General features: G+C 37.0%; 4 protein-coding genes across 8 annotated transcripts; all 4 read left to right on the top strand.

Annotated features, from left to right (window-relative positions):
• Positions 1 to 1,187: 1,187 nt before the first annotated feature.
• On the top strand, positions 1,188 to 4,393 carry mif4gda (MIF4G domain containing a). 2 transcript variants are annotated; one of them, XM_081380211.1, is made up of 6 exons: positions 1,188 to 1,299; positions 1,547 to 1,620; positions 1,752 to 1,861; positions 2,018 to 2,173; positions 2,267 to 2,359; positions 3,506 to 4,393. In XM_081380211.1, the coding sequence occupies exons 2-6, from the start codon at positions 1,557 to 1,559 to the stop codon at positions 3,731 to 3,733; spliced, it is 651 nt and encodes a 216-aa protein (XP_081236337.1). In that variant the 5' UTR covers positions 1,188 to 1,299; positions 1,547 to 1,556; the 3' UTR covers positions 3,734 to 4,393. The 2 variants fall into 2 exon arrangements, with proteins under 2 accessions (XP_081236337.1, XP_081236336.1); XM_081380210.1 differs by having other exon boundaries at positions 1,207 to 1,299; positions 1,698 to 1,861.
• A 539-nt stretch (positions 4,394 to 4,932) lies between these two features.
• Positions 4,933 to 15,708, top strand: gga3a (golgi associated, gamma adaptin ear containing, ARF binding protein 3a). Of its 4 annotated transcripts, none has more exons than XM_081381669.1 (17): positions 4,933 to 5,284; positions 6,199 to 6,283; positions 6,604 to 6,679; positions 6,758 to 6,856; positions 7,019 to 7,142; positions 7,256 to 7,353; positions 8,098 to 8,178; positions 9,109 to 9,246; positions 9,323 to 9,404; positions 9,518 to 9,628; positions 9,792 to 10,034; positions 11,647 to 11,732; positions 11,869 to 12,032; positions 12,394 to 12,656; positions 12,771 to 12,940; positions 13,129 to 13,239; positions 14,540 to 15,708. In XM_081381669.1, exons 1-17 carry the CDS (start codon positions 5,245 to 5,247, stop codon positions 14,648 to 14,650), a joined length of 2,082 nt encoding a protein of 693 aa, XP_081237795.1. In that variant the 5' UTR covers positions 4,933 to 5,244; the 3' UTR covers positions 14,651 to 15,708. The 4 variants fall into 4 exon arrangements, with proteins under 4 accessions (XP_081237795.1, XP_081237796.1, XP_081237798.1 ...); XM_081381670.1 differs by having other exon boundaries at positions 5,154 to 5,284; positions 12,397 to 12,656; positions 14,540 to 15,702; XM_081381672.1 differs by having other exon boundaries at positions 5,237 to 5,284; positions 6,181 to 6,283; positions 12,397 to 12,656; positions 14,540 to 15,702.
• A 114-nt stretch (positions 15,709 to 15,822) lies between these two features.
• On the top strand, positions 15,823 to 21,333 carry sumo2a (small ubiquitin like modifier 2a). Its single transcript, XM_081379745.1, has 4 exons — positions 15,823 to 15,919; positions 17,206 to 17,334; positions 20,678 to 20,749; positions 20,845 to 21,333. Exons 1-4 carry the CDS (start codon positions 15,899 to 15,901, stop codon positions 20,905 to 20,907), a joined length of 285 nt encoding a protein of 94 aa, XP_081235871.1. The 5' UTR covers positions 15,823 to 15,898; the 3' UTR covers positions 20,908 to 21,333.
• Positions 21,334 to 22,111: 778 nt separating this feature from the next.
• Positions 22,112 to 27,854, top strand: jpt1a (Jupiter microtubule associated homolog 1a). Its single transcript, XM_081380369.1, has 5 exons — positions 22,112 to 22,308; positions 23,726 to 23,865; positions 26,079 to 26,185; positions 26,344 to 26,371; positions 27,106 to 27,854. Exons 1-5 carry the CDS (start codon positions 22,253 to 22,255, stop codon positions 27,249 to 27,251), a joined length of 477 nt encoding a protein of 158 aa, XP_081236495.1. The 5' UTR covers positions 22,112 to 22,252; the 3' UTR covers positions 27,252 to 27,854.
• The last annotated feature ends 30 nt before the right edge of the window (positions 27,855 to 27,884 follow it).

The raw sequence follows: 27,884 nt of genomic DNA on the forward strand, positions 1-27,884 counted from the left end.
TGCTGGTGTTTATGTACACCTGCACAATGTAGATTATGAATGACATTTCAGGTGAAGTGTCATTTCAGGTGATTTCAAATCAGGTGAAGGGAACTCTAAAGTCTCTCCACTGCTTATCTACATTATTTAAAAAGCATGATGGTTGCACAACATAACTTTAATCCATTCATTTCTAAAATGCATTGTCCCATGCAGGGTCACAGGGATACTGGGCCCAATAGCATCTTAGGCCATTTACAGGGAAACACCCTGGGTGCATGGCCAGCGACTTTAAAATGTATTTGAAAATAATTAGGAATATTTTGAGACTTTAAATGTGTATTTTACTCTATCAATTACCTGCATGCTGCCATCTTTGCTCTTGGAAGCTCAGTTCAGGGCACATAAATGGCATGTGACTAATGTAAACTACTCTGGAGCTGCTGCAAAATGACGCCCAGACAACATTGATTGGGTGATTTTGTCAGAATACTGCTACTGGAGTTATTTTTTGGTAGACAATGGAAAAGAACCGCTAACTAGCCAGCTAAATCTTGGGACAGACATTTTCAGGTTAATCTTTAATCTGACAACTGCACATAAAATAAGTTTTTATGAGCAACATTGTAACATTATTAAAATTCCGACAGACTTGTTTCACTTTTACCTGGGGTGATGAAATTGTCCATGGCGAAATTGTTTTCAGCTGTTTATCACTTTGACGGAGGTTTTTTTTTTCTTCTTCTTCTTTGTTTTAAGGATTTGTTTTATCTGGATATCTGCGAGTCGGAGTAATATCATACTCTTTACTCTTTTAATTCCTTGTAGGCTATATCATCTTTATATCTATTTTAATTCCTTTTATAACTGTTTTAATTTCCCTTGATTTTATTTTTGTGATTATTCTAATTCCTTTCTGTGTAAAGCGAATTACCATAATGTATGAAATGTGCTATATAAACTTGCCTTGCCTAATGCGTACCGACAGGTAACAACCTCTACCTGTTTCTACTTGTTATTTGTCTCCCCCTAGTGACATCTTGGTAAATAAAGTATTTTTTTTTTTTCAGAACTGCAACCCAGATAACGAGTAATATTATAGTAATTATTTAAATACTTAACAGAATAAATATTTGTAAAAAATTGTAAATAATTCATAATACGCCAATATACATTAGTATATTTTAAGTGGATAATGATAAGATACTATGCCATGATGATGCACATGAGTGTTGAACCCGGAAGTGTGTCCAAAAGCGCATGAGCACTGACCAGTCCACGCAATCAGGAAACAAACACGCGCGAGGATTCGCGTTTGAAGTAAGAAAGTGATATTGAACATTTTGTGATATCGCAATACTTTTTTAACGAATCTAGAATTTGTTCTGACCTGTAAACCACCAAACAATTCAGCACAGCGATGTCAACGAGATAAACAGTGCACGCGAGCAATCCCTGTCATGTTCTGAATTGTTGTCATGTAATTCAATTGATTTATACAGTTGATAAGTGAATGTTTTTGTCTGTGGTCGTTCCGTTGTTTTGATTACCTTATATTATTGTTAAGTTCGAGCAGCATGGATTCCGCATGGACGGCTTTTGATACGGAAACTCAGAATATGCTTCAAACAGCGATGAACGGTATGTAAACTTTACCTGGCTTCTCTGATAATCCATTTTAAGTGATTTGGCTAGGGTTTGAAGTATCTTGCCTTTAGCTTACCCTTGCAGGTTAAGAACTTTAAAAGAACAAGTGATTTCTTTCCTCTCAGATCCAAAGAGAGTTGATATGGACAAGCTTTCTAACGCCATTGTAGAGCAGTCATTGAAAGACCTCTCGTTCTGTAAAGATGCTGGCCGCTTGTGTTATACTGTAGTTCAGGTATGTTGCTCATTAACTTGTGACCTTTAATATATCCCTAACACAAAGCTGTTTTCATGAACCAACAACTGAACCAAAACACAGGATGAAATGAACCTCCATTGAAGCCATGTATTTTGTTTTATTACATTGCGAATTAACTTTTATACTAAATAGGCAGAGGCCCGGAAAGCTGCATCCAGTGTATTCAGGCGAAAGCTGTTGAATCGTCTACAGCAAGAGTTCACTGCCAGGGAGGAGATTCGAAAGCGCTCGGTGGAGGAGTGGGTGTGTGTGGTCACGTTTATATGCAGCGTATTTGATTATATCAAGGTAAAATATCTCAGTTGCAAGTTGGCCGTTATTAATTTGTATCGGATGGTCTGTTTTTCCTCAACCAGGTTTGACTAACTTACTTGTTTTTAGGTAAACGATGCTCCTGTTGTGGCCCTTGTGGATCCAATATATGACTGCCTCTTTAGGTTGGCTCAGCCAGATGCCTTGATGAATGAGGAAGAGGTAAAAGGTTTGGCTCATAAACATTTGGAAGTAAATTTCATTTTGGGAAGGAATATATAACTATCCGTCAACATTATCATTTTTGACTGTTTGCTGCATTGGTATCATAACCTTGTTTCTAATTAACAAGGAATGTCAGGATTGTAGGAATGTCAGAGGACAAAGTAGCTTTGTGCAATTTTGTGGAATATCCAAATTCCCAGTATTCATAAAAAAAAAAGAAATGGACGATTTAAGGCCCTGGCGTACTCACTCTTTTTCGTTCTTCAAGGAAGTTCGAAAAACCTGCGGAACGATATACTGTTTTCAAACATTCAGATGCCGCCCACGCTGCAAACGTTGTTTAGTTGAATATTTAAATATGTTTAAATTTGAAGTATGTGCTGTGCACTATTCTCTCAATAATACAACAAATGCACAAGAAAAATGACAGCGGTGAGAAGGGAGCTGTCAAGAAATCATCTCATCATAGGGAAGTAGATATGTTTACTCCAGATCTGCAATTCGGCACAGCATTTATAAACCGCTTTATAAAATACACATTGATTCAAAGCATCTTAAGTAATAAACAGGAAAAAATAGAATCCGTGTTGCCAAGTTCTTTAAATTTAGGAGTCTGTATTTAATTTGAAAGCAGCTCTCCAGTTTATTCTATCTGCCCTCGATGTAGCGAGTGAAGGAAGGAAGGAATGAATGAATGAATGAGAAGGTGAAGCCCCAGAGCACACCCACCTTTAATGCAATTGTTACGGACTAATGGTAGTTCAAATGAAATATACATTTAGTGGTCAAGTTGTAATGCATACTATAGCATCAGTTGATTGTATAGGCAGTGTTTTCACCTTCACACATTATTACTGAATGCATTTGAGCTTTATTGATTTATTGATTATATTTTTAAAGGTGATTAATCCATTAACTCCTCGATTAACAATTACTCATTGACATCCCTATGCCGAATGTAGCATGTGATTGTGTTCGTGCTTTTCAGAACGTGCTACTTTTTAATGCTTGTGAAGTTTTTTGAAATGTAGTACATACTCTGACAGTACATGATTTCTGAAGTTGCAAAAGACAATTTGTATGGCCATTTGTAAAACATTTGACTTATTTTAAATCCATGAATTTCTTTTGTGTTTCTAACAGGTGGACTGCCTGGTCTTACAGCTTCATCGTGTGGGCGAGCAGCTGGAGCAAACAAACTCTCAGCGCATGAATCAGCTCTTTTACTTGCTGAGGGATGGGTTTCTTCTTCAGCAAGACCTCGGCTCCATGACGAGGCTCTTGCTGCTGGAGATCTTGGAGTTCAGGGCTAGTGGTTGGACCCTCACTGAAACTGCACACAAGTACTACTACAGTGAAGTAGCTGACTGAGGAGAGGATGAGGTTCCTTGTTCAGCATTCGGGTTTCAAGCGTTCAGTGTTCACGGAAGGCCTAAAGAGTACTTCATGGGAGAAAGAAGTGGAAACCCCATGTAGGCTACTAGTACTGTGGAGCAGTATGGCGGAGCTCGTGTCATGCATTTGCATGTGTTGTGTTCAGCGTTTGGGTTTAGCTCAGAATGGTCAGAATTTGTTCTGTTTTGAGGTTAGTGTCTTAAATCTGCACTGGATGATGATGATTCCATGCAATAAGAAAAGCAATCGCTACCGGCCGCAAACCTGTGAGTCACCAGCAAGTATACATGAATGGCAGTTGTCTTTTCTGTTTAGTTAAAGTTTCATACAATGAACACTTTGTTTGTACAGTTTCATATTTTTTACAGTGAAGGGTTATTGCAATATCAGTGGAAGATGCTTTGACTTTTACCTGTGTTGTTGGCACATTAGGATACCTTGTAAACGCTTCTTAATTTTATATTAATTTTAAAATGGCATTGTTAAAGTTTCTGTTTGGGCCAATATGTATGAAAAAAATGTTCAGTCATGTTGGCTGCTGTAAGTTTTTTTTGTTTTTGTTTTTCAAAATTTGAGAGCATTTTCATTGTTTTGTTTATATACTATAAAGTCTGCTGTTTTGAGTTGCATAAACAAGTGTCAAGTGCATAATCTCTCTTTATTGGCATGACAAAAAAAAAAAAAAAATTATTGCCAAAGCATTAAAACAACATAGGAAATGATTTAGAAAAGTAAAGCATTTAGTAAAGCATGCATACAGACAAAAATTAAACTAAATAAAAAAGACAATATTATATATATTCAAGGCTAGATATAACAAAAATAATAAAGAATAATAATAATAATAAAAAGATTATAATACAGAAATCATGAAGCCTAACAACTGAACTTAGTTACTTAAGAATGATTAAAAATGGTGCCAGATTAGGATCAATTGGATATGACAAAACTATCAGCACACTGGCCCTAGTTGTAAAGATTTTTATTTTATAAGAAAAATCCCCAAATGTATTCAATTTTTACAAACGTACAATGAAAATCAGAATTATTCTGAACACGTAATCAGACTTGAGCACGATGCTTTTTATTAATAACATCACTTGAAAACTTAAATCGCATAAATGCCCACAAGCCAAAATCTTAAATTCACACACACAGACCTGGTGACTTCACGAGTCGTGATTAATGTAAGTCACCAGGTCTGTGTGTGTGAACTAAACTAATCCATTTTTTATTCCTATTGTTTTATACCTCAAATTATATCTTATATCATGAAATAAATGGGTTGAAAACATTTGGTTACAGGACTACTGTTGGGGGAGGTAATTATATTTGTGAACATAATATTTCATCATTAACTATTTACATTACAGAACTTCGCTTCCTTTCGGAAGACCACAGGCCACTGATTCACACAGAGGCACGAGAATGTCACATGACGGGCTTGTTGTGCAGTTCCCTCTCGTCAGTTATGCATTTGTGTGATCATGGCGGATCCGGAAGGAGAGTCACTGGAGTCATGGCTAAGTGAGTTTTCATGCTAATACATAACCAGAATATGGTTTAATTTTACTCTGTATAGTCTTTGAGAGACAGAAAACAGTCATATCCGGATGCTGTTTGTGACCAGTTGTTTTCTCATATCTTAGCGTGTATGTGATATTTACACTGACAGGTCATGAGGGTTGGTTGGATGGACTGACCCATCCTAGCCAGCATTTTAGGGTATCGTTGATGCGTTAAAAGTCGGCAGAGTATTGGTTCCAACGCGCTATGCCCCTAAATGTCTAGGTTTTGAGACACGTAGGCAGTTATTAGCAAACTCTTCTGTCATTCACCAATCAGTTAAACTCTTTTTGAACGGCTATTGTCTAAACAGCTGTAACTTTGCACTTTATTGTTAGCTCTGAAACAGGTTCTGTTGTAAGTAGAAAACCAACCATTTCGTCTTGAACTTCCCACGTTGCATAGTTTACACTTAAAGTAAAGGAAATTTAAAAAAAAAAAATCTAAACACATAATAAATGTTAGAAATGTATTGCTAAAACATATTACAAAGACTGTGAACTGTGAAGTACTGAATTGTGGAAAGTGCCTTGCCTAGGCTATAGCATACTATCTGCCTTTGAAGTTTCATTATCGATGAACTTAGCGATACTGACACATAGTGAGCTGAATTGAATCAATACTAAACTAAATTGAGCAAAATTTTGCGAAATTAAGTTGTTTTCTTGTTTATTACTGTGAGGCTGCTTTGAAACGATTTTGTATTGTATAAAATGCTATATAAATGTGACTTGATTTGGATTAAAGTGTCTTCTACGTGCATAAATGTATTATGACATTTGTTATTTCAAATGTTTAGCAGAAGAAGAGTAAAAAATAAGAGAGAATTGATTTTCATTCAAAAATAGTGATATTAGTTTGATTTTTTGTGTTAGACAAAGCCACCAATCCGTCAAACAGACAGGAGGAATGGGAGTACATCATTGGGTTCTGTGACCAAATCAACAAGGAACTTGAAGGGTATGTTTTGTCTTTTTGAGCATCTAGGCTACACACTACGTGACTTTTGCCCCCGGTTTACAGTCTGGAGAGGAGTCGATGTTAGTTGCTGAAAATCAGAGCCAGTCCTTTAATGCACGATGCCCAGTTTTTCCTCTGCAACCATTTACAAAATCTGCAAATGTATGATCAAATCTGTTCAGATTTTCAAAAGGCTTTGTTCCAGGCTTGTGCAGATAAGATAGGATTCTAAGTTAGGATGATTCTGTAATAAAGAAACTATAAAGTTTGTTTTTGTTCTTACAAATCACTGATTTGAGAATTGTGTCTGTAACTTGCAGCCCACAGATATCGGTCAGATTATTGGCACATAAAATTCAGTCACCACAAGAATGGGAGTCATTACAAGCACTAACTGTGAGTTTATCTCCTTCAGACCAAATATTATATGTTTAATAAAGTGACTGACTAACTAAATTCAGATTGTTCTTGCAGGTTTTAGAAGCCTGCATGAAGAATTGTGGGAGGAGGTTTCATAATGAAGTTGGAAAATTTAGATTTTTAAATGAACTCATTAAAATAGTTTCACCTAAGGTAAGTTAAAAGATTGTTTCTACAAAAAAATTAAAACTCTGTCATCGTTTACCCACCTTCAAGTTATTCAAAACCTGCATGATTTTTTTGTCCAACTTTTTAGGTACCACCCATTACAGACACAATACCTCCATAATAAGTTTGCCCTTTTTTATCCTGCAGTATTTAGGAGACAGAGTATCTGAACAAGTGAAGTCTAAAGTAATAGAGTTGCTCTACAGCTGGTCAATTGCTTTACCAGATGAGGCAAAGATCACAGAGGCCTATCAGATGCTAAAGATGCAAGGTTCTTTCGTCACAAATTTAAACATTTGCATTTATAAGAATCTCACCTACTTATTTTCTGTCTTCCTATTTTGCTAGACTGTCTTGTTTAGTCTTTGTCACATTCTTTCTTAGGTATTGTAACTGAAGACCCAGAGGTTCCTGTGGACAAGACCCTCGTTCCCTCGCCAAAGCCCAAGAATCCAGTGTTTGACAATGAGGAAAAGAGTAAGGTGAAGAAACACATTACAGTATTAGAACTTAAAGAAAGATTCCAGGTTCAGTACAATTTAGGCTCAATTGACCGTATTTGTTGTGTAATATTGATTATCAGAAAATTGTTTCAGTTTGTCTCTTGTTTTCTTTATCTAAAAAAAGCAAAAGTTGCACTGTCTAGGTTGAATGAGGCACGTACAATGGAAGTGAATGGAGCGAATCCATAATGTAAATGTAAAAATGCTAATTTTATCAATTATGTAGCCACAAGACATAAACAACATGTGTTAATATGATTTTAGTGTAAGTGTACTTACTAACCTCTCTGTGAGAAGTTACATAAAATTGTATGATTTTGTTGGTGTGACTGATAACAGATTAATGCTAAACAAATTAAATGCACATGTGTGACCTGCGCATACAAATTATGCACGGTTACAAAAAACAGGCAGTACAATTCTTGCATCACTGTACGCGGGCCCTCGCGTACACATAAAAAAAAAACGATGTATACTTTGGGCTTTAAGGCCGTAAATCACCAAACCATAAAATGCTGATTTAAGCAACTTAACTGCTCAAAAGCTTTTTTTAAAAGACATTTTAACAAGAATCAAAGGGAGTCCTTTTATGAAACTTAATCTCCTTTTAAGTCCAAATGCTGCTGACAGAGCTTTACTTGTATTGAACCTAGAATATTATTTTAAGGGTAATTGTTTTGTAAAATTGTAAAGCATTGTCTATCTATAAACATTTCCTTGCAGCGTCTTGCGGAACTTCTTAAGAGTAAAAAGCCTGAGGATCTTCAAGAAGCCAACCGCATTATCAAGAGCATGGTCAAAGAGGTAAGTGTTTGAATAATCTTGTGCTTTTTTTATACAAATACTTCACTGACAAATAAGTAAATCCTTCAAATATCTTTGAAAAAAAACAGGAGCCAGTTTTTTAGGAATGTACTAATTGTATTCATGTCGTTTTGAAAAACACATTTAAAAAATAAAAAAATGACTGTCATGTACACAGTAAAAAAAAAGCATTATACATTTACAATATACAATAACATTTGCTTTCCGTCCTTTCATTTAGTGTAATATTTTTTTGCAAACATTAAATATTATTATGTTTTTGTAGATGCACCACATGCCATTTTTAAAACACATTGTCATAAAAAGGTAAAATGATCTGATATTTTAAGAGACTTTATATTTTTTAATTCTTCAATATTAATCTGATTTTATTTGTTGACCCTGACACACAGCTGTGAGGGTCTACTATGATGTGATATGATGAGGGTCTACTATGATGTTGGGGGGTTTTCTGCATGTTGATTGCGTGATTATTTTTAAGCAGGTTTATGCCGTTTAGTTAAAATATAGTTTTGTAAGAAATAATGGTAGCAGTTTATTTTACAGTCCTGTTCCCCAAATACATACTATGTACTACTTATTATAGTCATTACAATAACTGTGTAATAACTAGGTACTAACCCTGAACCTAAACCTAACTTTAACCCATGTAGTTACCTTAACCAACTTATTAACCAGCACTTTCTTAGGTAAGTACACTTTAAGTGCATGTACAGTAAAATAAATTGCACCCGGAGTAATAATAAAATATTATACCAAAAAGTATCAATTTATTTTAATTCAGAAATGAAAAGCATGCTCATGGTAGAAGTGGTGTATTCAAGTCATTACCTTTTTGTTTACTCCCTTGATGGTTGTGCTTGCAATAATTTTTTTAAATGGCTTACTGCCTTCTTACTTTGCTTTCAGGATGAGGCTATACAACAGAAAGCTTCTCATCGTGCCAGCACCCTAGAGGAGGTGAACAACAGTGTGAAGCTCCTAAATGAGATGCTAAGTCATTTCAAAAGAGATGAGTCGACACAAGCAGACAAAGAACTTCTAACGGTGAGCCCTTTTATATCCAGTCACTGCTAGACTTGCATTTGTACGTAATTGACCATGTGCAACTGTATGTTCATAGGATCTTTATAATGACTGTGACAAACTTCGAACCGCTGTCTTCAGACTCGCCACTGAGACAGAGGATGATGACAGTGCCTTAGGTAATACACATTAGTAAATAAAAACTCATTTAGGTCTTAAGCCAATAATATATTAGAACCAAACTACTAGAACCGAACTCTCCTTTACATGTACTTTGTGGTCTTTGGTGCAGGTGATATTTTACACGCTAGTGATGATCTCTCACGTGTAATCAACTCGTATAAAAAGATTGTTGAAGGACAGACCATTGTGATTGACATACCAGGTTCAACAGCCTCAAAACGTATGTATTATGTACTAGAATTGTTACAATTTACACATTAAAATGTTTTTAAAAAGATTTAGCATACTGTATCTGAATTATCCAAAGAGCTTTGCATGGTTTATGAAACTACAAGTCTGAAAATGCAGTTCAATGTGAGTTTGTTTTCTGTTTTTCTGAACAGACCCCAATGACGGAAGCTCTTCTGAGATTTTGATTGATTTGGACTTGGGGTCCCCTTCACCCCTCAAACATGTTTTGACTCCACCCCAGCACTCGGATTCCCTCCCTGCTGACCTCCTCACACTTGCAGCTCGGCCTTCCTCTTCCAACACGTCCTCTGGATCGTCAAGTTTTCAAATCAGTCCTCCATCAAGCCAGCTTCCCAGCAGTCTTTCTCTTCTGGATGAAGAACTTGGTTCATTAGGTAAAGATGGCAATGTATTTTGCAGTGTATGATGTGTATTTTATTTGGAATGTATTTAACCCCTTAAACCCGAAGTGTACTGCTGGCGGTACACCCCCCCACAAAAAAAAAATCATAATCAAATTACTAAGCAACCACTGAATGGAATAACAAAAAATAGGTATAATTTTAAAGCTTAGAAACTCAGCTTTTTAATGCTAATTTTGATAAACTCTTAACGAGTGCTGAGTAGTCCCTCTAAAACCGAGTGTACTGCCCGCCACCTAACTAGGAGAAGATTAATTATTATATTTTTCGAAACTACTGCCTTGATCAACACAAAATAGGTGTCATTTGAAAGCTTAGAGTCTGAACTTTACAGTGCATATATCATATTCGGTGCATATTCGATTAACTCCTAAGTAATGCTGTTATTTGCTGATAAATAGATAAATGTTTTCATAATTTATGAAATATTTTCTTTTGTACTATGTACTGCAATATGTCAAAAAACATCATACAGCTCAGATAGTCATGTGTCATCTAAAAAGGTCTCACGGAGTAGAATACATCAAGCATAATTGTTTTGGGCTTTGACTAAACTTGAGCGAGTTTTTGTACGTGAAGACCCATTCGTCACGTTTTTGCTCGTAACTTCATAACTTCGTAACATGCTTCGATTGTGGCACAGCATTATTTACAGCAGATTCTCACGATTAAAATCAACATAATAGTTGATCACAAGATATTCCTTATGGTGGAACAATTTGGAAAAATGCACTAAACAAGGCTACATTGGTTCCAAATGCTGTAACTTTTGATTACTTTATGCAATTCCCACAAAATGCAAATGCAGCTCACATGTAGAGGAACTTAAAAAAGGATTTTCCTCCTACCTTATTTTCTTCCTGAGTTATTGCGTGTCAAATACGAAAGATATGTATTATCAGCAGTTTCTCAGCATGAGAATGTCCTAATGTAATTTATATTTTCTAAAAATTTAAAAAGTGTTCTATCAAACTATGCCTACCTTTTGACTCTCCTTGCTATAGTTTTGTAGTTATGAGTTTGTGTATGTCACTCAGAAAAAACAACTCTTCGGGGATTAAAGGGTTAATATAAAATTGAATACACCACTGTTCAAAAGTTTTAGGCCAATATTTCCACACTTTCCACATTAAGCAGCACAATCATTTTTTAATAATAAGCGGAAGAATAAAAAGAAGAAGAGAGAAAAGTTTCTTGAGCACCAAATCAGCATATTAGAATGATTTTGTTTGGATCATGTAACCTCGAAGACTCATAATGGCTGCTGAATATGGAGCTTTGCCTTTTTACAGATTTTATTTATTTATTTATTTTTTATTATTAAAACAGTTATTTTAAATTAAAATAATATTTCACAAATTTAAACTGTTTTACTGTCAAATAATCAAATTTTTATTATCCAATAAATACAGCCTTTGTAAACAAAAATCGTACTAACCTCAAACCTTTGTACGGGAGTGAAAGTATTATGTATAATATAATATAAATTTCTATAGGGGTGGGTTCCAATTCAATAAGTAAGAGTCATCCATTTTAAGGCAATCTCAGTGTTTAACACTCTTGGTGTTAACTGACTATTTTTCAGGCCTTGGTAGTCTGGACTCAAAATCAAAGAAGTCAGCAGAAAAGAATACAAAAGAAGCTCAAAGCAATCAGTGGATTTCTTCACAAGTAAGATTACAAGAGTGCTGTAGTCTACATATAATTTAAATGTATAATGAATTTAAAATGTGTGCCTAAAGAGTCTGCATTTTATGATGTTTGAAATCTACCCATTAACAATTTTTTATTTTTTTTGTAATGACAGACTTCTAAACCAGTGATTGACCTCCTCTTCAGCTCTGCTCCATTAAATCCTCTAATCTCAACAGCGCCACCTACCTCTGATGCTACCTCAGTCACAAGCTTTGAAAACTCCCTCCAGCAGAACAGTAAAGACTTTTCCATGCTGGACCTGGACAAGGCTAATAGGTAGTGAGAATAGCAATTTCTTAAAAAAAAGAAAAGAAAAAAAAAAGATAATTTTTATTTATTTATTACATATTAGAATTACTTCTGACAGATTATGTGACACTGAAGTAATGGCTGCTGAAAATTAAGTTTTTCTTTTTTTTTTTTTAAATATATTCTAGAGAGGATTGATGCCATTGGTAAATGTTAGTTGTTCTGAGATGAAGCAGTTTAATAATAGCATAAAACAGGGAAGGAAGGAAGGAAAGCGGCAGAATGTGCACACTCTATTATTAGAGCCTTTTATTGTGATCAGAGAACTGCTTGTGAATTGTCTCATTCCATTTAAATACAACTAATTGTTTGTTCTTTCTATATTAAGCAGCCAGTCCAAATATTCAAGCTCGGGCGGTAGAGAACTTAGAGCTTGGGAAGAGAACATTCATCCTGCATTAACCACATTCAGTTTTCCTGCTGGAATAACACCAGTGCCTTCTGCTGTATCCTCTGCCAAACCTCAGAGCTTCGCCACAGACAGCCCTCTCTTTAGATCCCTGTCTCCAACACTACCCACCAGTCACTCACCCTCGGGCTCAGACATCTCCCTAAACACTGTCTTTGTTCCACTGGAGGCCATTAAACCAAGTAAGGCCTATAAATGAATATGGGTGCTGTGAGATAGCAGTTATTCTAGACTTAATGACTTGCCTGTTATGGTAAGGCTTAGAACTGTGTGTTTTTCCCTTTATGTTTTCACAGGTAAGGAGGGTCCAGTGACAGCCTACGATAAGGATGGTGTTCGTGTGTTGTTGCACTTTGCTACTGACCATCCACCTGGTCGCCCTGATGTTCTGGTGATTGTGGTATCCATGTTGAACACAGCACCACTGTTAGTGAGGAATGTAGTGCTTCAGGCAGCTGTGCCAAAGGTGAGAGGCACAAAATGTCTTTTTAATATTCTTCTGAAGTATATGGAAGCTAAAAGTAGACTGTTATTGTTTTGTGATAGACAAGCATTTTCTACTTTATGGATTTTGCAGTTCTGAATTGCTTTTGGTTTCAGATGGTTTTGATTAATGAATTTTTGACTTTTACCTCTGTGATTTGTAATTGACAGTCTATGAGAGTGAAGTTGCAGCCCCCTTCTGGAACAGAAATGGTTCCCTTTAACCCCTTCATGCCCCCCAGTTCTATCACTCAGATCATGCTCCTGGCTAACCCACTGAAGGTGAAGAAAGACACACACATACACATTTACTTGTCTATCTAAATGAGGACATTCCATAAACTTATATCATTTTTCTAATCAGATAGTTATAAATACTATAACTTAACCTTAACCTTAAAAGAAAAAAGAAATCTGCTTTTTATAAATAGACATCCTCAAAAGTTAGTTTTGTTAGATTTAGCTCACTTCTGGGTGAACATTTGTCCAAAATATGGTTTTGGTAGGTACATCACTAGACAATTGTACATCACTAGACAATAGACATTAACATCACATTTATAAAATACATTTATATTATTAATTATATTAGTTTCCTTTTTTTTTTTTTTACTTGTTAGACTAATGCCTAACCTTGGAAAATAAATTGAATATTAAATAATAAATAACTTTCACAGTCATGTTTAGTTTTATTTTACTTAATTTGAAGAAGTAATTACTTCACAACCACTAAAAAAGTGCATCTTTATAGTATGAATGTGTGTAATATGAATGTAATTTGGATGTACTGCATCCGCCATGCTGTCAGTATCATGTGACCTACCAGCGTTATTTACGTGGCTTCACTGCCATTTATAAATCCTCTCTTGTGGCCTCATGGGATATTTAAGTGTCCATCGTATGCACACTTCAGAATCCCGCCGGAAGTAGGTCATCCAGGTACTTTTTGCCTACTCTTCTACGAGTACTGTGAATTCATCAGTATTCCTTTTGTCACGTACTCTTTTTGCCTACTATATAGTAAGGAAGTAAGCGATTTCGGATGCAGCCATGGTTCTTGATTTAATTACGCACTTAGTTCTGTTAATTAGTTACCATTCCCTTGTGTAATTAAGCTCTGAGTTCTGTCGATTCCTGGTTGGGTGTTAATCGTCTATGATTTACGCAATTTGCGTTTCTCCTATGCTGTTCCTGTGATCCCTGAGTATTTTGCATTGTGAATAAAGACTGTCTTTTTGTTTCCTCTTCGTCAGTAACTGAGGACAAGTTGTTTTTTTTGTTGTGTTTTTTTATTGTACAAAACAATATAGAGTCACACCATTTTGTATTGCTGAAAACAGGTTAGGTTATAGAATGCTTTTATATGGAATTTCTTGAATATTTGAAATGTTTCATCTCTGAAAAGTCAATTGTCATGTTTATCACCATATTTTGAGAATTACTACATTGCTAATCCCTGCAGTATTAGTTATTAGATTTTTTTACTTGTGGCCATATAAAGAAATTATAAATATGTTTACATGATAAAATGTCTATGATAAACTCATGACTGCGTAAATAATTGTATGTGTGTGTTTTACAGGAGAAAGTGAGAATGAGGTACAAGCTGACATTCATCCTTGGAGATCGACAGGTCACAGATTCTGGAGAGATAGACAAGTTCCCTCCAGTGGAAAGATGGGGTCATTTATAGCTGTGTAAGCACTATTACTCATGAAGAGAAATGGAAAACACGGTGTGCATCAATGAGCCTTCGACTGTGTCTCAAAGATATGTTATGTCCAGGACTTTACCTTTGACACACTGGATGTTACATTTATAAATCCCGATCTGTGAGTAATCCCCCAGATGTCTTGATATGCTGGTTTTAGGTACTCATTAGGTTCTGTTGTCATTAACATAAGCATGTTGCTTATAGTAATGGGTCATTTTATTGTTAGCCACCACTTGACAATTCAGCTCATTCAGATCACTGGACAGGTTACAATTTTTCTATCCTTTAATCTCTGTTCCGTGATGTGATGCACCAGTTGTGTTAGAGCTTATGTGAATTTTATTGATGTTATTTCTGAGTTTTACATATTTATTTCATTACTATTTATCAGATTCTTGGTGTTTGACATGGCTGGCCTCACTGGTTTAAAGCCAAGTTTACTCTGTCTTGCGTCATTTAGCAGAAACTCTGCAGATAACAGTAATTCACACTGGGAAGTGTGGAGGGGAAAGGAGTGTGCAAAGCATACTTGACTTCTGTGTTTTTGGATGTAAAGTTTCACTTTATTTCCTTTTTTACACAACTGGAAGAAATTGCCTATTTGCAGAGTTGTCCGATTTTCTTTATTTTTGTGTGTGTGTGTGTGTGTGTGTGTGTGTGTGTGTGTAATTGGACAGGAGGCTGGTTTTGATGTTTTACATTACATGTTTTACACTTCATTTTAGGGTTATTACAGATGCAATTATTTATATTATAAAATTTGACTTTTAAAAGATGTGTTTGCAAATTTTGTATGGCTTTTGTTTTGCTTTGTTTTACAGCAGATGTCTCAGTATTATTTTGTTGTACTGGATGTGTCCAGGAGCCTATTCTAATGATTATTAATTTGACTTGTAAATTATTTTGAAGAAGAGCTTCACAAATATTCCAATGATACTGTTCTTTTTAGACTCAGTTAAATCTACAATTTAACATTATGTATACTGTTTTAAAGACAAATAAATATATTGTTTTGAACAATGTGGTATACTATGTTTATCAGTATTGGTTGCTGTTGGTTTTGTCAAATCATTCACACTCAGCTTTGCTGCTTAAATGCAGCTGGGGATATTCCTGATTTTGTCAAATCAAGAGGAGGATGAGGGTAATGGGATTCCGGAAGTGGGCCCTTTTAAATGTCGTCATTTCCGGCGGCATTACGCGCGTTCGTGAGAGGCCGAGGCAGTCATGGCAGACGAGAAGCCAAAGGTGCGTGTGCAAGACTCTTGATAAATGTTCTTAAAAGCACGACAATTCTTTGTTATATGATTAATGGGGACTTTTCAGAGTTTATTTTCCTCTCATTTATTGTTCACTGATTCAATTTCTTTGTGAAATGATGGTTTTTCATAAAGCTAACGCGCTAATTATCGAGTTCGCTAATGTGCCTCGCACCTCATACACACTGCAAGTGATAAGACAAAACTTGTTGTAAACAAAGCACTGTATTTTGGAAGCGCGCGGGATCCACTGCAGTTTCTCGCGAGCTCGCGGACTGTTCGCGCGCAAAGCTCTGGACTCGCGAATTAGTACCGACAGTGCAGACTGCAGCGTGGGTTTATAACAGACGCGTTGTAGGAGTCCTATTTGTGTATTTAATCTTGTATCGAAAGACTTCTATTTTTTTATTTTGTTTGACGATTTAAAAAAAAAAAAAAAAGTCGTGTGTTGTTCGCGTCAAACCTGTACTGAGGAGCCCCAGCCACTGCACATTTTTCGTGTCGCCCTCATCTAAAACATCTAACGTTAAATCAGCTCAGTAGTAGAGACTAGAGACTTGAATGAAGTGTGAGTGATGCGCGAGATGTGCAAAATGTTCAGTGGTGGGTGGGGGTCCCTAAGACATCTTTGCGAAGCACTGCTCTACACGAATCACTTAACTTAATTGGAAATCTGTAATAAAAGAAAATGGCCACATTGTCTGTAGTGTGGTGTTACATCTATTTTGTATTGTTATTCTGTTGTTCAATACATCAACCCTCGGTTCTCACAGACAAGGCTTAAGCCAAGTCCAAGACTAAAATGCATGTTTGAGCTGTTTTAACTGAAAGCAACTTGTATATCTTAAAATACGCATATCTTAAAATGTCAGTGCCATTGTTTTGTCTCAACCAGTATTTTTTTTTTCTGAAGCACATTTATAATAGCTACTTAAATGTCCTAATTAAGATAAGGACTAATCCTGGCTTAATCTAAGCCCTGTCTGTGAAATCAGGCCATAATGTCTAATAGTTTAGACTTTGGAGGAGAGTATGTTATTTTAGATGGGTGAAATAACCTGTTTTGTGGGGTGTTTTTTTTTTTTTTTTTTTTTCACTTATTAGCTTTGTAAACCCTTTTATTGAACTGAATTTGTTTGTGTTCCTGTCATGATTCCAAGGTGCTACAATCTTGTACCATCCAATTATGTGCTCTACATAATTGTGACCAAGCATGTATTTATTTAGCTTTTGATGTCTGTATTTATGATAACTGTATTTTACTTTTCATTTCAGGAGGGTGTAAAAACAGAGAATGACCACATCAATCTGAAAGTGGCTGGGCAGGATGGCTCAGTGGTTCAGTTTAAAATCAAGAGGCACACACCCCTCAACAAACTGATGAAAGCATATTGTGAGAGACAGGTAAAATTATTTTATTTTCATTCAACTGCATCATTTACCGTCCCTTACAGTAACAATCATCCTTCCTTTAAGTGAATGTCTGGAAATAGTTGCTTATAAGTTGGATATAAATCTAATCTGTATAAGGGTGATGGAAACCTAGCTATTGGTTGCAGATACATACTATATGTATTTGCAACCAGTAGCTATGTTTCCATCACCCTGGTTTTATGCGTATTTTGAAGTGTTGCATCAGAAACAAGTGATGGAAACGGCAAATTCGCAAAAAAGTCTTTATGCTTACTTGGTGGTCTTTGAGTAGTGTGAAGTTAATGAGAGATAGAAACGCATTGGCTGAATAAATTCTGATGTAGTGAATATTAAACCCCCGTGACTAATCGTCTGTTTCTGCTGATGGTGTTTTATTATGACCGTTGCTAGCATAGCTAGCGAAAGCGGTCATATAGGGATTGTCAAAGTTTTTTTTTTTTTTTTTTTTCCCGTCACCTTACTGAATTTTTCGTCAACGATACCAGGGACACCGAAGCACCGGGGAACATGACATTTGGTGGGCATGTAGCCCCACTAGACTTCTAAGGAAAAATTTCGTTTGGTCCCCGGGGGCCACTCCCCCCCCGCGCTGGGCCCCCCCAAACCCAAAAAAATGCAGTTTTTCCTAAATAACTACCTGAACCGTGGCACCGAGGATGAAGAAATTTTTATGGTATGTTGGTCTACTAGACTTTAACGGAAAAATTTAGTTTGGTCCCCGGGGGCCACTTCCCCCCCCGCGCTGGGGCCCCCGTAAATTTTTCGTCAACGATACCAGGGACACCGAAGCACCGGGGAACATGAAATTTGGTGGGCATGTAGCCCCACTAGACTTCTAAGGAAAAATTTCGTTTGGTCCCGGGGGCCACTCCCCCCCCGCGCTGGGCCCCCCCAAACCCCAAAAAATGCAGTTTTTCCTAAATAACTACCTGAACCGTGGCACCGAGGATGTAGAAATTTTTATGGTATGTTGGTCTACTAGACTTTTACGGAAAAATTTCGTTTGGTCCCTGGGGGCCACTTCCCCCCCCCCCGCGCTGGGGCCCCCGTAAATTTTTCGTCAACGATACCAGGGACACCGAAGCACCGGGGAACATGAAATTTGGTGGGCATGTAGCCCCACTACACTTCTACGGAAAAATTTCGTTTGGTCCCCGGGGGCCACTCCCCCACCGCGCTGGGCCCCCCAAACCCAAAAAAATGCAGTTTTTCCTAAATAACTACCTGAACCGTGGCACCGAGGATGAAGACATTTTTATGGTATGTTGGTCTACTAGACTTTTACGGAAAAATTTCGTTTGGTCCCCGGGGGCCACTCCCCCCCCTGCGCTGGCTTCCCGTAAATTTTTCGTCAACGATACCAGGGACACCGAAACACCGGGGAACATGAAATTTGGTGGGCATGTAGCCCCACTAGACTTCTAAGGAAAAATTTCATTTGGTCCCCGGGGGCCACTTTATTTTTGTGGAAAGCCAGTGCAGGCCTGAGCGGCGGTCATATTTTGTACCGCGATGCGGTACATCTAGTTTAGTGTTGGTTACAAATACCACCATCATTCGCTCAAACAACTAGACGGAAACGCACTAATTCGCATTTCTCTTTTTTGTTTTGTTTTTTGTTTTGTTGCAAACTTTGAAAAGATTCGCTTCACGTTTGGATGAAAACCCAGTTAATGAGCTTTCTTGCACAACATTTAAATAGTCTGGTTCAGTATTCGCTGAAAGCTAGTCCAGTGTCGCATTATCAGAGTTCCTCTGAAATCTTGTCTAGATCTGCTCTGGGGAATATTATGTGTGTGTGTGTGCAGAAGCATGATTTACATGCTCACAGCTGCACATCTGTGCATTTCTCAGCAGCAGCATGTGTAGTCCGCCAAGACCAAATACATCAACAACACGGTCATATCCTTTTGTACAGAGTTTCTCAACTCACATCTTCAGGAACAAACTCCCAGAAGGTTTTAGATGTCTCTGTATTTAACACTCTAAAGGCCTGTTCACACCGGGATGAATTTCGCGCGCGATATTCGCCGACGTTTAACGCCTCGTGACTAAACAAAGGGCGCCAATGTGAGTGTGCACACCGACGCGAAAAACGCCACGCGTAAAAGCGTCATTTTTAAAAAACCGCCTCGGGTTCGTTATTTTGGTTTGACGCGCCGCGTCAAAAACTATCCGACCAATGAGATTGGCGATTTTGCTCACTTGTCTGGAGCTTCTGAAGTTACAGTAAAACACAACTTGGGGGCGCTCAAACACAAAACGGTCTTGCCGAGCACACATACGTAACGGCGAAGAAGATATATGCCGAGTAGCGTCTAAACTGCCGGGAAGAAATAAGATGAGGAAGATGCAAGGCAAGATGAATGTAGAGCTGCTGGTCTCGTTGGTGTCGGAACATAAATAACTATGACAAACGCGACAGCGACTGCAAAAATCTTGATAAAAGAGAACTGTTATGGAGTGGTATTAAGCGCCATCTAATGTCAGGGAATGAATTTGCATGTTCACTCGGCTCATCGTCAGCGAAAATCGCTTGGGTGTGAACACAAAAAAAGCGTTGAAAAACGTTGGCGAATAACGCGCACTGATATTTGTCCCGGTGTGTACGGGCCTTAAGAAGCTGATGAGCTGAGAGATTTTAATTAGTGAGACATCTGAAACTTTTTGGTAGGTGGTTCCCAAGACTGCAGTTGAGAAATGCTAACATGTTACAACTATTCATTGCTAAACTTTGGTTATAGATAATTCTAAATTATAAAACTCATACAATGTGTTGTTAAACCTCCTATAAAACATAAGGCCCTTTCAAATTACTCCCATTAGGGCATCAATGCAATTGGGTTAATCCATCTCAAGTAGTCCAACACAGGTTTTTTTTTTTAAAGAGGGATTACTTCTATGTATTGCTATTGCAATAACAGTAGTATTTTTCTTTTCTTTTCTTTGCCATGGTGGCAAATTTTGGCTCTATAGATTTTTACTGAAACTTTCAAATCTCAGCTCAGGATGGTCCTAGCTCCTGGGAACAAAAACTGATCTCTGAAGCACATAAAAGGGTACATCTATTAACATTTTCCACATTCTTGTTCCTTAGTCTTAAATGCCAGAGCAAGGGATAGTAGGAATCTAGGGAAAGTCTGAATTCAGGTTGATCGGGACACACTTACCCAGTCATCTCAATGGCAAGAGAGTCTCCCAATCAACCTGAATTCGTCATTTGACGGGGCCTTTTCTTCACAGTATTCCACTTGGATGTTATGTGTCTAAAGCATGCTTATCGAAGTCAAGTCAACATTTGATCTGTTCACAGGGGCTATCAATGCGTCAGATTCGGTTCCGGTTTGATGGGCAGCCAATTAATGAGACTGATACACCAGCTCAGGTACAGTCACTGATATGACCAGTTCTGGATGTCACCATGCTTAAAGTATTCATATCATTTATAGTCTTTTTTTTTTTTTTTTTATCTATTTGCAGTTGGAAATGGAGGATGAGGATACAATTGATGTATTTCAGCAACAGACTGGGGGCCTGATGTAAATAGCTACCTCTGCCCTCCATCACCATGTCCTCCTCTCTGTCCCCTGCATTTTTTTTTTTAATAGGCTGACCTCCCTCCACCTTGCCAAAACTTGTGCTCTAAAATGCCCATCAGCTCTCCCAAATCAGATGAATGGCTTTCCTAAAATATTTGTGTAAACGCTGATATTTCATCAGATGTTGACCTAAGAGTGTTAAGACTAAAATGCTTTTGATCAGTCATCAGATTTGGTATATAGACATTTAGTCCGTGTCAGTTCTAAGGTACAGTTTTGTTTGCTCAGAGCCGTTGGACTTTTTATAAATATTTTATATATGTTGATGTATTTCTCTTTTGTACTCAGGCTAATTTTATTTAGTGACTTGTGTTGTGAATTGAAATGTTGATAAGATTTTGTGTTGGAATAAAATTGTTTTACAAAACCACTTGAGACTTTTTGTTTTCTTTTTTACCTGTTCATTATTACATTTAAAAGAAACAGCAACATAGTTAAATGGGGCTTTGTTTCTACTATTCTTTTTAGATACAGTTGTGGTTTACATACACATTGTAGAATCTACAAAATAACACCATAAATGTTTTTAGTGCTCCCTGAATAAGCAATTTCACAAAACAAATGTTTACCAATTGTTGAGACAAGACAAAAAAGCGGAATAAGACTTGGTGTACATACGCAATTCTTTATTTAAAAAAAACATTTTTTTTTCTTTTTTTTTTTTTTGTTTCTCAGAAGAATCTGGCACGTTTGGTTTTCTAGCATCTTCTGCATATATAAACCCTTTCCAACAGTGACCGTATGAGTTTGAGATCCATCTTTTCATTGAAGCCAATTGAGGGACTCATAACTATTCTAAAAGGTGTAAACACTTACAGATCTTCAAGAAAGCAACACAAATAGGAGATGGGTGTACAGTTTTGAATAGGGTGCTAATGTGAAATAAAAAAAGAAAGTTGAAATATTTAGTTTCAATTTCCTCTGGAAGCTTAAATATTTCAGTCAAAATATAAACAAAACAAGTACAATTTACCCTGATCACTGAGAATGAGTCAAGGTTTGCTTGCAACTTTTGTATAGTTCAGTATGAGTCCCTCAAACGTCGACAGGTTTTATTCTAAACTTATGACACCAACTGTATTTTACACAACTATTTGCTCTCTGGCGCCGCTCCAGTGGCGGATCTGCAGAAATGCAGTATTAATCGCGTCTAATGGGCGTGTACCGGAGCGCAGATTCAGCACTAGAGACTGATGACCTGAGCAGGAGACGCTCTTTGTGGCTTGATGACAATAATCTGTCGAATATTTTGTGGGAAAAGCCGTGAACAGAAGCTGTGAGTGTTCCAGATGACAACCACCACCACTTATCAAGGCATGGATCCTACCGGGAGGAGCAGCTCCAGGTGCTGATATATGATGTCTATAGGAAGATAACAATGCTCAAGCGGTTTAGGTTGTAGCAAACAGCAAATTATTTTAAGCTTTATAATGGCTAATATATCAGGACGTTTATGAGATGTAATATCACTGACAAAAGACACAATTATTCTCCAGCTGAACGATATTGGTTTAAAAACGGATGGCGATGCTGATGAGAATGAGCACCATCTTCGGTACAAATATTGCGATTTGGGGATAAAATGGTACCCCGTAGCTCAAAGGCAAAGTGTATTGAATTTTAAAAATACCTTTAAGGCAGGATTTTGGTTTATAAATGCCTGTTTTATTGTACTAACGTGCATCCCTCTGGCAGTGTCTGAATCTTGTTAGCCTCTCTAGACAGCTTTTTTGGAGAGACACCAGAGGCGCGTGCAGCATTTTTGAGACATGCGGTCGCTTTCCAAGTCTTATAAATGCATATAATGCTCCAAAATTCTGTCTAGGTAGGCAACTCGCTAGGCTTTGTGACACGGCCTCTGACTGCATATTCAAAAAGACAGACACACAATTAATGATATAATTGTTGAGTAATTAAAACATCGTTTTACTGCACTGTGTCAGTCGTTCGTACATTTGAAAAGAGTCCCTCACCACGCTTTCTGAGTACGAGGATGCTTGAGCGCGCGCGTGCGCGTGTGGTTAATGTTGGGTGCGGTTCAGCTGCTGTAGTAAAGAATTAGATTAGGCTACGCTCCCTGTTGTATCCGTCTTATCGTTTCATTAACTGAATGCACTAATGACTTTTATCACTAATCACGTTTTCTGTCGGACTGGTGGAGATATTTTGAGTGAGATTTATTTCACCATGCTTGCTGTCAGACGACAATATCTGCTTGTGCTCAGCTAATTGGCATGAATAAGAACAGTAGGCTATGACAAATATTTTCATTTACAGAATAGGCTATAATTGAAGTAAGATCCAAATCAAATCAAATTCAATCAAATAATAAATGTACATGTGCAATTAGGAATATTTACATCTTACATCTGCACAAATTCCTACATTTTCATAAAACAAATATCTTTATAAAGCCACAAGGTTTCTTTTTTCTTTCTTTCTTAAAGGCAAACTCAACTTAATCACTTAATTTTACTCAACATTCTAAGTTGTCTTATTCTGTTTTAATCATTTTGGACTGATGTTGCCCACAACACCTTTTTGCGATTTGTTGGGGTATGTACAGTATGTGACAAAACAAACACTTAAAAAATCAAAAATAAAAGCTGAACTGTAATCCATCAAAAACACACAAAAAAAAAAACTTTTAAAATATAAGTAAACAATGCGCATAAAGACAAGCCAATTAGTGATCGCTGATCGGTTAAAAAAGTTGCATTTATGACAACATATTTTTAATGTTTCTTTGTTTTCCATCCCAGAGTACTGCGTCCACCAGGTGGAGGTTCAAACATCTGCTTTGGCAACGATGAAGACAAATCTGTGAAAAAACACAAAATGGCATCTAGTATATTTGCTGAACCCGAGGACCCACATGCCCATCGGAGGAACAATCCACCAGGTGATGATTTTTCTTAATAATGATTCATGTCTCATCTTTTACTTTTTAATAGTATTCTAGCCAGTGTTATTCCCTTGCATTTGAGATGACTAAACCTTAGAGAAAATGATAAAAAAATATATTTAAATTATGGTTTGATGAGTATGCACTGCTTTAAATGTGATTTTTTGTTTCAGACATAAGTTGCTGGTGGAAGCAACAATAACTTCATGTGACTCACTTTAGCATGTGTGATAATGTGCAACCGAATGCTGAATGTGTTTAAGTTCCACATTTAAGAACTTGCTAAGTCTTGCTAATTCTTAAAGGTGCTGTGTGTAATTTTTTTGACCGTACTAAAGCATAAAAATACAGATATTTCGGAAACATGCTAAGTTCACATACTTGTTTCTCCGAAAAACAATAAATCAGCCAGTTATTCTACTTTGAAATGTGTGCTCCGTGTCGGAATGTCCGTTTTTGTTTTGATCTTTGTGATCCCGCCAATTTACCAATTTGCCATTTACCCAAAAGTATTTCGACATCCGGGTTGCCAGTTTGGCGGAAAACACAACATATTGCAGCCATGGAAGACCGCAAATGAACTGGGTCAGAGATCGCAGAATCTACCTGACCGAAAAAGCCTCAGCATCCATCTAAAAAGATCTATGTCTCAGAGGACATATAATTATATTAAAATGTGGATTAATCAAATCATCAACTTACAGTGTGAGGCTTGTCAATTGCGCTCATTCCTGTTGTGTGTCCCTCAATCTGGCAATCGCGCAAGCGTCGAGTCTTGAGGAGGAGGAGGCGGGAGAAACAACTCTCTCCATTGTTTAGAATTTGGACTGCAGTACCCATTTCAACCGCTAGCTGTCAACATTACATATTGCACCTTAAAGGTAGGGTAGGTAGGATTTTTATAAAAAACTTTTTTTCAAATTTGTTTAAACTGTCTTTATATACTAATACATAATTAAAATGTAAGTGCTCTGAAAAAGAGAGTATAAAAATCGAGTGACTGTAGACCTTTTAATCTGCAATAAACACAGCTCATTATTTCCATCCGGGCCGAAACAATTGATTGGTTTGGGCGACTGTCACTCACTCTCGCAACCATGGCTACCACCCCTGTTGCTACAAGATCTGCCCATATGCGCGCGCACTCGTTTGATTTGAGGAGTGCAAGAGGCGCGGAACCTACGAAGAGTAAAATTATGGCAGAGAAAGAGCATTCAAAATTCAAAGCACCTGCATATTCAGTCAGCGAAGGCAAACAAGGCAAAAACTACTTCCTCGGACCCTGGTTGCCCGCACTCTTGAACGACCTCCTCTGCTTCGCCCTCGACCCCGGACCTGTCCTCGAACCGACGAAGCGGTACTTGTCTCCGGAGTGTAGTCCTCATTAGAGTCAACAATGTTTTCACCATGGAAACTCGCCAAACACTGTATATGTTATGAATCTTACACGAAATTCACCTTCATCACAGTGTAACTGATGGTAATGGAAAAACGTGTATCAATGCAACTTGTTTTTAGCTTTGCCTTATAAATATAGCTTGTTACCGAATCAAACAAAGTAGGCTATATTTTAAACTTTACCAGTATCGATATGCTAGCTTGATAGTGAGTACTAAAAGAAATCTTATTTGTTTATAATTATAGTGAAAAAGTTATGTATTTTATTACATGTGATTCTGACATTCTGCATGCACTGCGCTCCTTCCTCTCCACTCGTCTCAGGTAAATAAATGCGTCTTCCAGCTGAGCCTGAGCGTTTGGCGTCGCGCGTTCATGTGTTTTGGGGGCGTGGCTTTGGAAGGAGCCCAGAAGGGAGGGGGTGGAGTGAATGGAAATAATTAGCTGTGTTTACAACAGCAGTGAGAGGTCTACAGACACTCGATTTTTATACTCTCTTTTTCAGTGTACTTACATTTTAATTATGTATTGGTATATAAAGACAGTTTAAACAAATTTGGAATGTTTTTTTTTTTTTTTTTTTTAATCCTACCTACCCAGCCTTTAAAACACTTTACAAATGATAACTAATGTCACTTCTTTACAGAACATTATTTTGTTCTTAAATCTCTTAAAATGCCTAATATGCTCTTAAATATATTTTTATGCATAATAAAGAATAAAATACAACTTGTATGTCTGGGCTGCAAGTATTCTCTATTGTTTATGAGATCAATGCACAGATACTTTTACAGTTCTTATTTGTTTGAAAGGTGGGAAGCCTACAGGTGTGTTGTGTGGAGAGCCGTCTGCCCCGCTCAGAAGATGTACTGCTCAACCAGTCAAACAAAGTAGCACCACACTCGACAATGTACCTGTGGTAAGATATAGAGACAAGTTCAGTCATTAACGAGTGAAAACAAACTTGTGACCCTGGATCGAAGTTCAGACTGACTTCAAAGTGGTTACATAAGTCTTCAATATTTTTTGTTTTGTTTTTTTAATCTATTACTGACAAAATGCTTTCTTTTTGCACAGAATGGTGATGAAGACTCAGTCGATGTTGGTAAGTGTTCTAACCATTCATATAACTTTGCATCATTGACACTTTTTTAATTAAATAAAGTGACGTGAACCTATTATGAGCATGTTTTAATGTTTCATTTTGAGATGTTTCTAGAAAGGCATAAAGTAAAAAATGTCAGGGTACAATCATATCACAAAGTAATAAAGCTTTTGTCCAGCAAATCAAAGTTCTGGCCTTAAAATATCCAATAATTGAAGTCTTCATGGCAAGGTTAATTCAGGTTGAAAAATGTCACGTGGTGCATGTGGTGTGGTGCATGTTACATACATATACATAACATCTTAACTATAATATTACATAATAAAATATTTAATATTTTATTTTAAAATATTTAATAAGATTACAGGTATATGTATTCAAGGTTTAAAGACATTTTTTAGAAACCTTTTTTTGTTTACCACATTTTTAGAGTCATTAAATCTAAACTTGAAAATATATAAAGGTTTTTCAAAACTATATGAAACCAGTATAATTAGAAAGAATAATTTGGCTTATGTGTTTTAAGCTAGATTTTATAAAAATCATGAAAATATTGATTTGTCATTGACACATTTGTCTCACTCTCAGTGTCTCACAAGGGTGAGAGTAACTGAAAATGTGGCAAAAATATAATAGAAAAAAAGGAGAACATTTTCTTTCCATTTAGTTTTATTGAAATGTTATAAAATGATCTGATCATTAATTAGTATTTCTTTTCATTGTTATGTTCACAGATAGCACAGAAGAACCTAAAGCTGTTCAGGAGCAGCATGACACACCAGCTCCACCTTGCCTCTCTGCAACAGAGCAGCCTGCAGCTGGGCTTCCTTCTGGCCGTAGAAACCCACCAGGGGGCAAATCTTCTCTCGTCTTAGGCTAAAGAGTTGCTGCACTTAAGGATAAGATCTGGGCCTATGTGAAACGAGCATCTCAGAGTAAATGTGCTGTTCTGTATTCAGTGCTCATCCTCTGCATAACTGTATTCATAAGCCACAAAGAACTGATTCAGATCAGGGCAATTTAGTCAGAGAGGATTGTCACAAATCTCTGAGCTGTGATTCGTTCAAAGAATGTCTTTGAATGTGTCGAGTGTTGGTCTCTCAGTCTTGCGTCGACTAAAGACCCCTTAGGAAAAACAAATCCTGTGTATGCACTGCTACTCTCAGATACTACAAACCATAGGCCAAAATTTGCCATCAAAGTTCTCACCATTACCATTTAGGAGGTTAAACTTCAGTCACATAAGCCTAAGAAATGTCTCCCTGATTCAGTGTTTGTCTCCCTTTTTATGTATTAAGTTTTGTCAGCACTTTATGAACTGTGGTGCCCAATTTGTGGTGCCTCAGACCTGCTGGTTAAAACACAAATTTTCACATCCATCACTGCGAATGAAAAAAAAAAAAAAAAAGCTGAAACATTTATAGTTGTAAAGAGAAAAAAAAAAAATTAACACTGATACACTGATCGCTGAAGAGATGTTTACAAAGAACAACAAAAACGCAATGAGGTTTAA

This window comes from Scardinius erythrophthalmus, assembly GCF_964197995.2.
Source record: "Scardinius erythrophthalmus genome assembly, chromosome: 12".
Lineage (NCBI taxonomy): Eukaryota > Metazoa > Chordata > Actinopteri > Cypriniformes > Leuciscidae > Scardinius > Scardinius erythrophthalmus.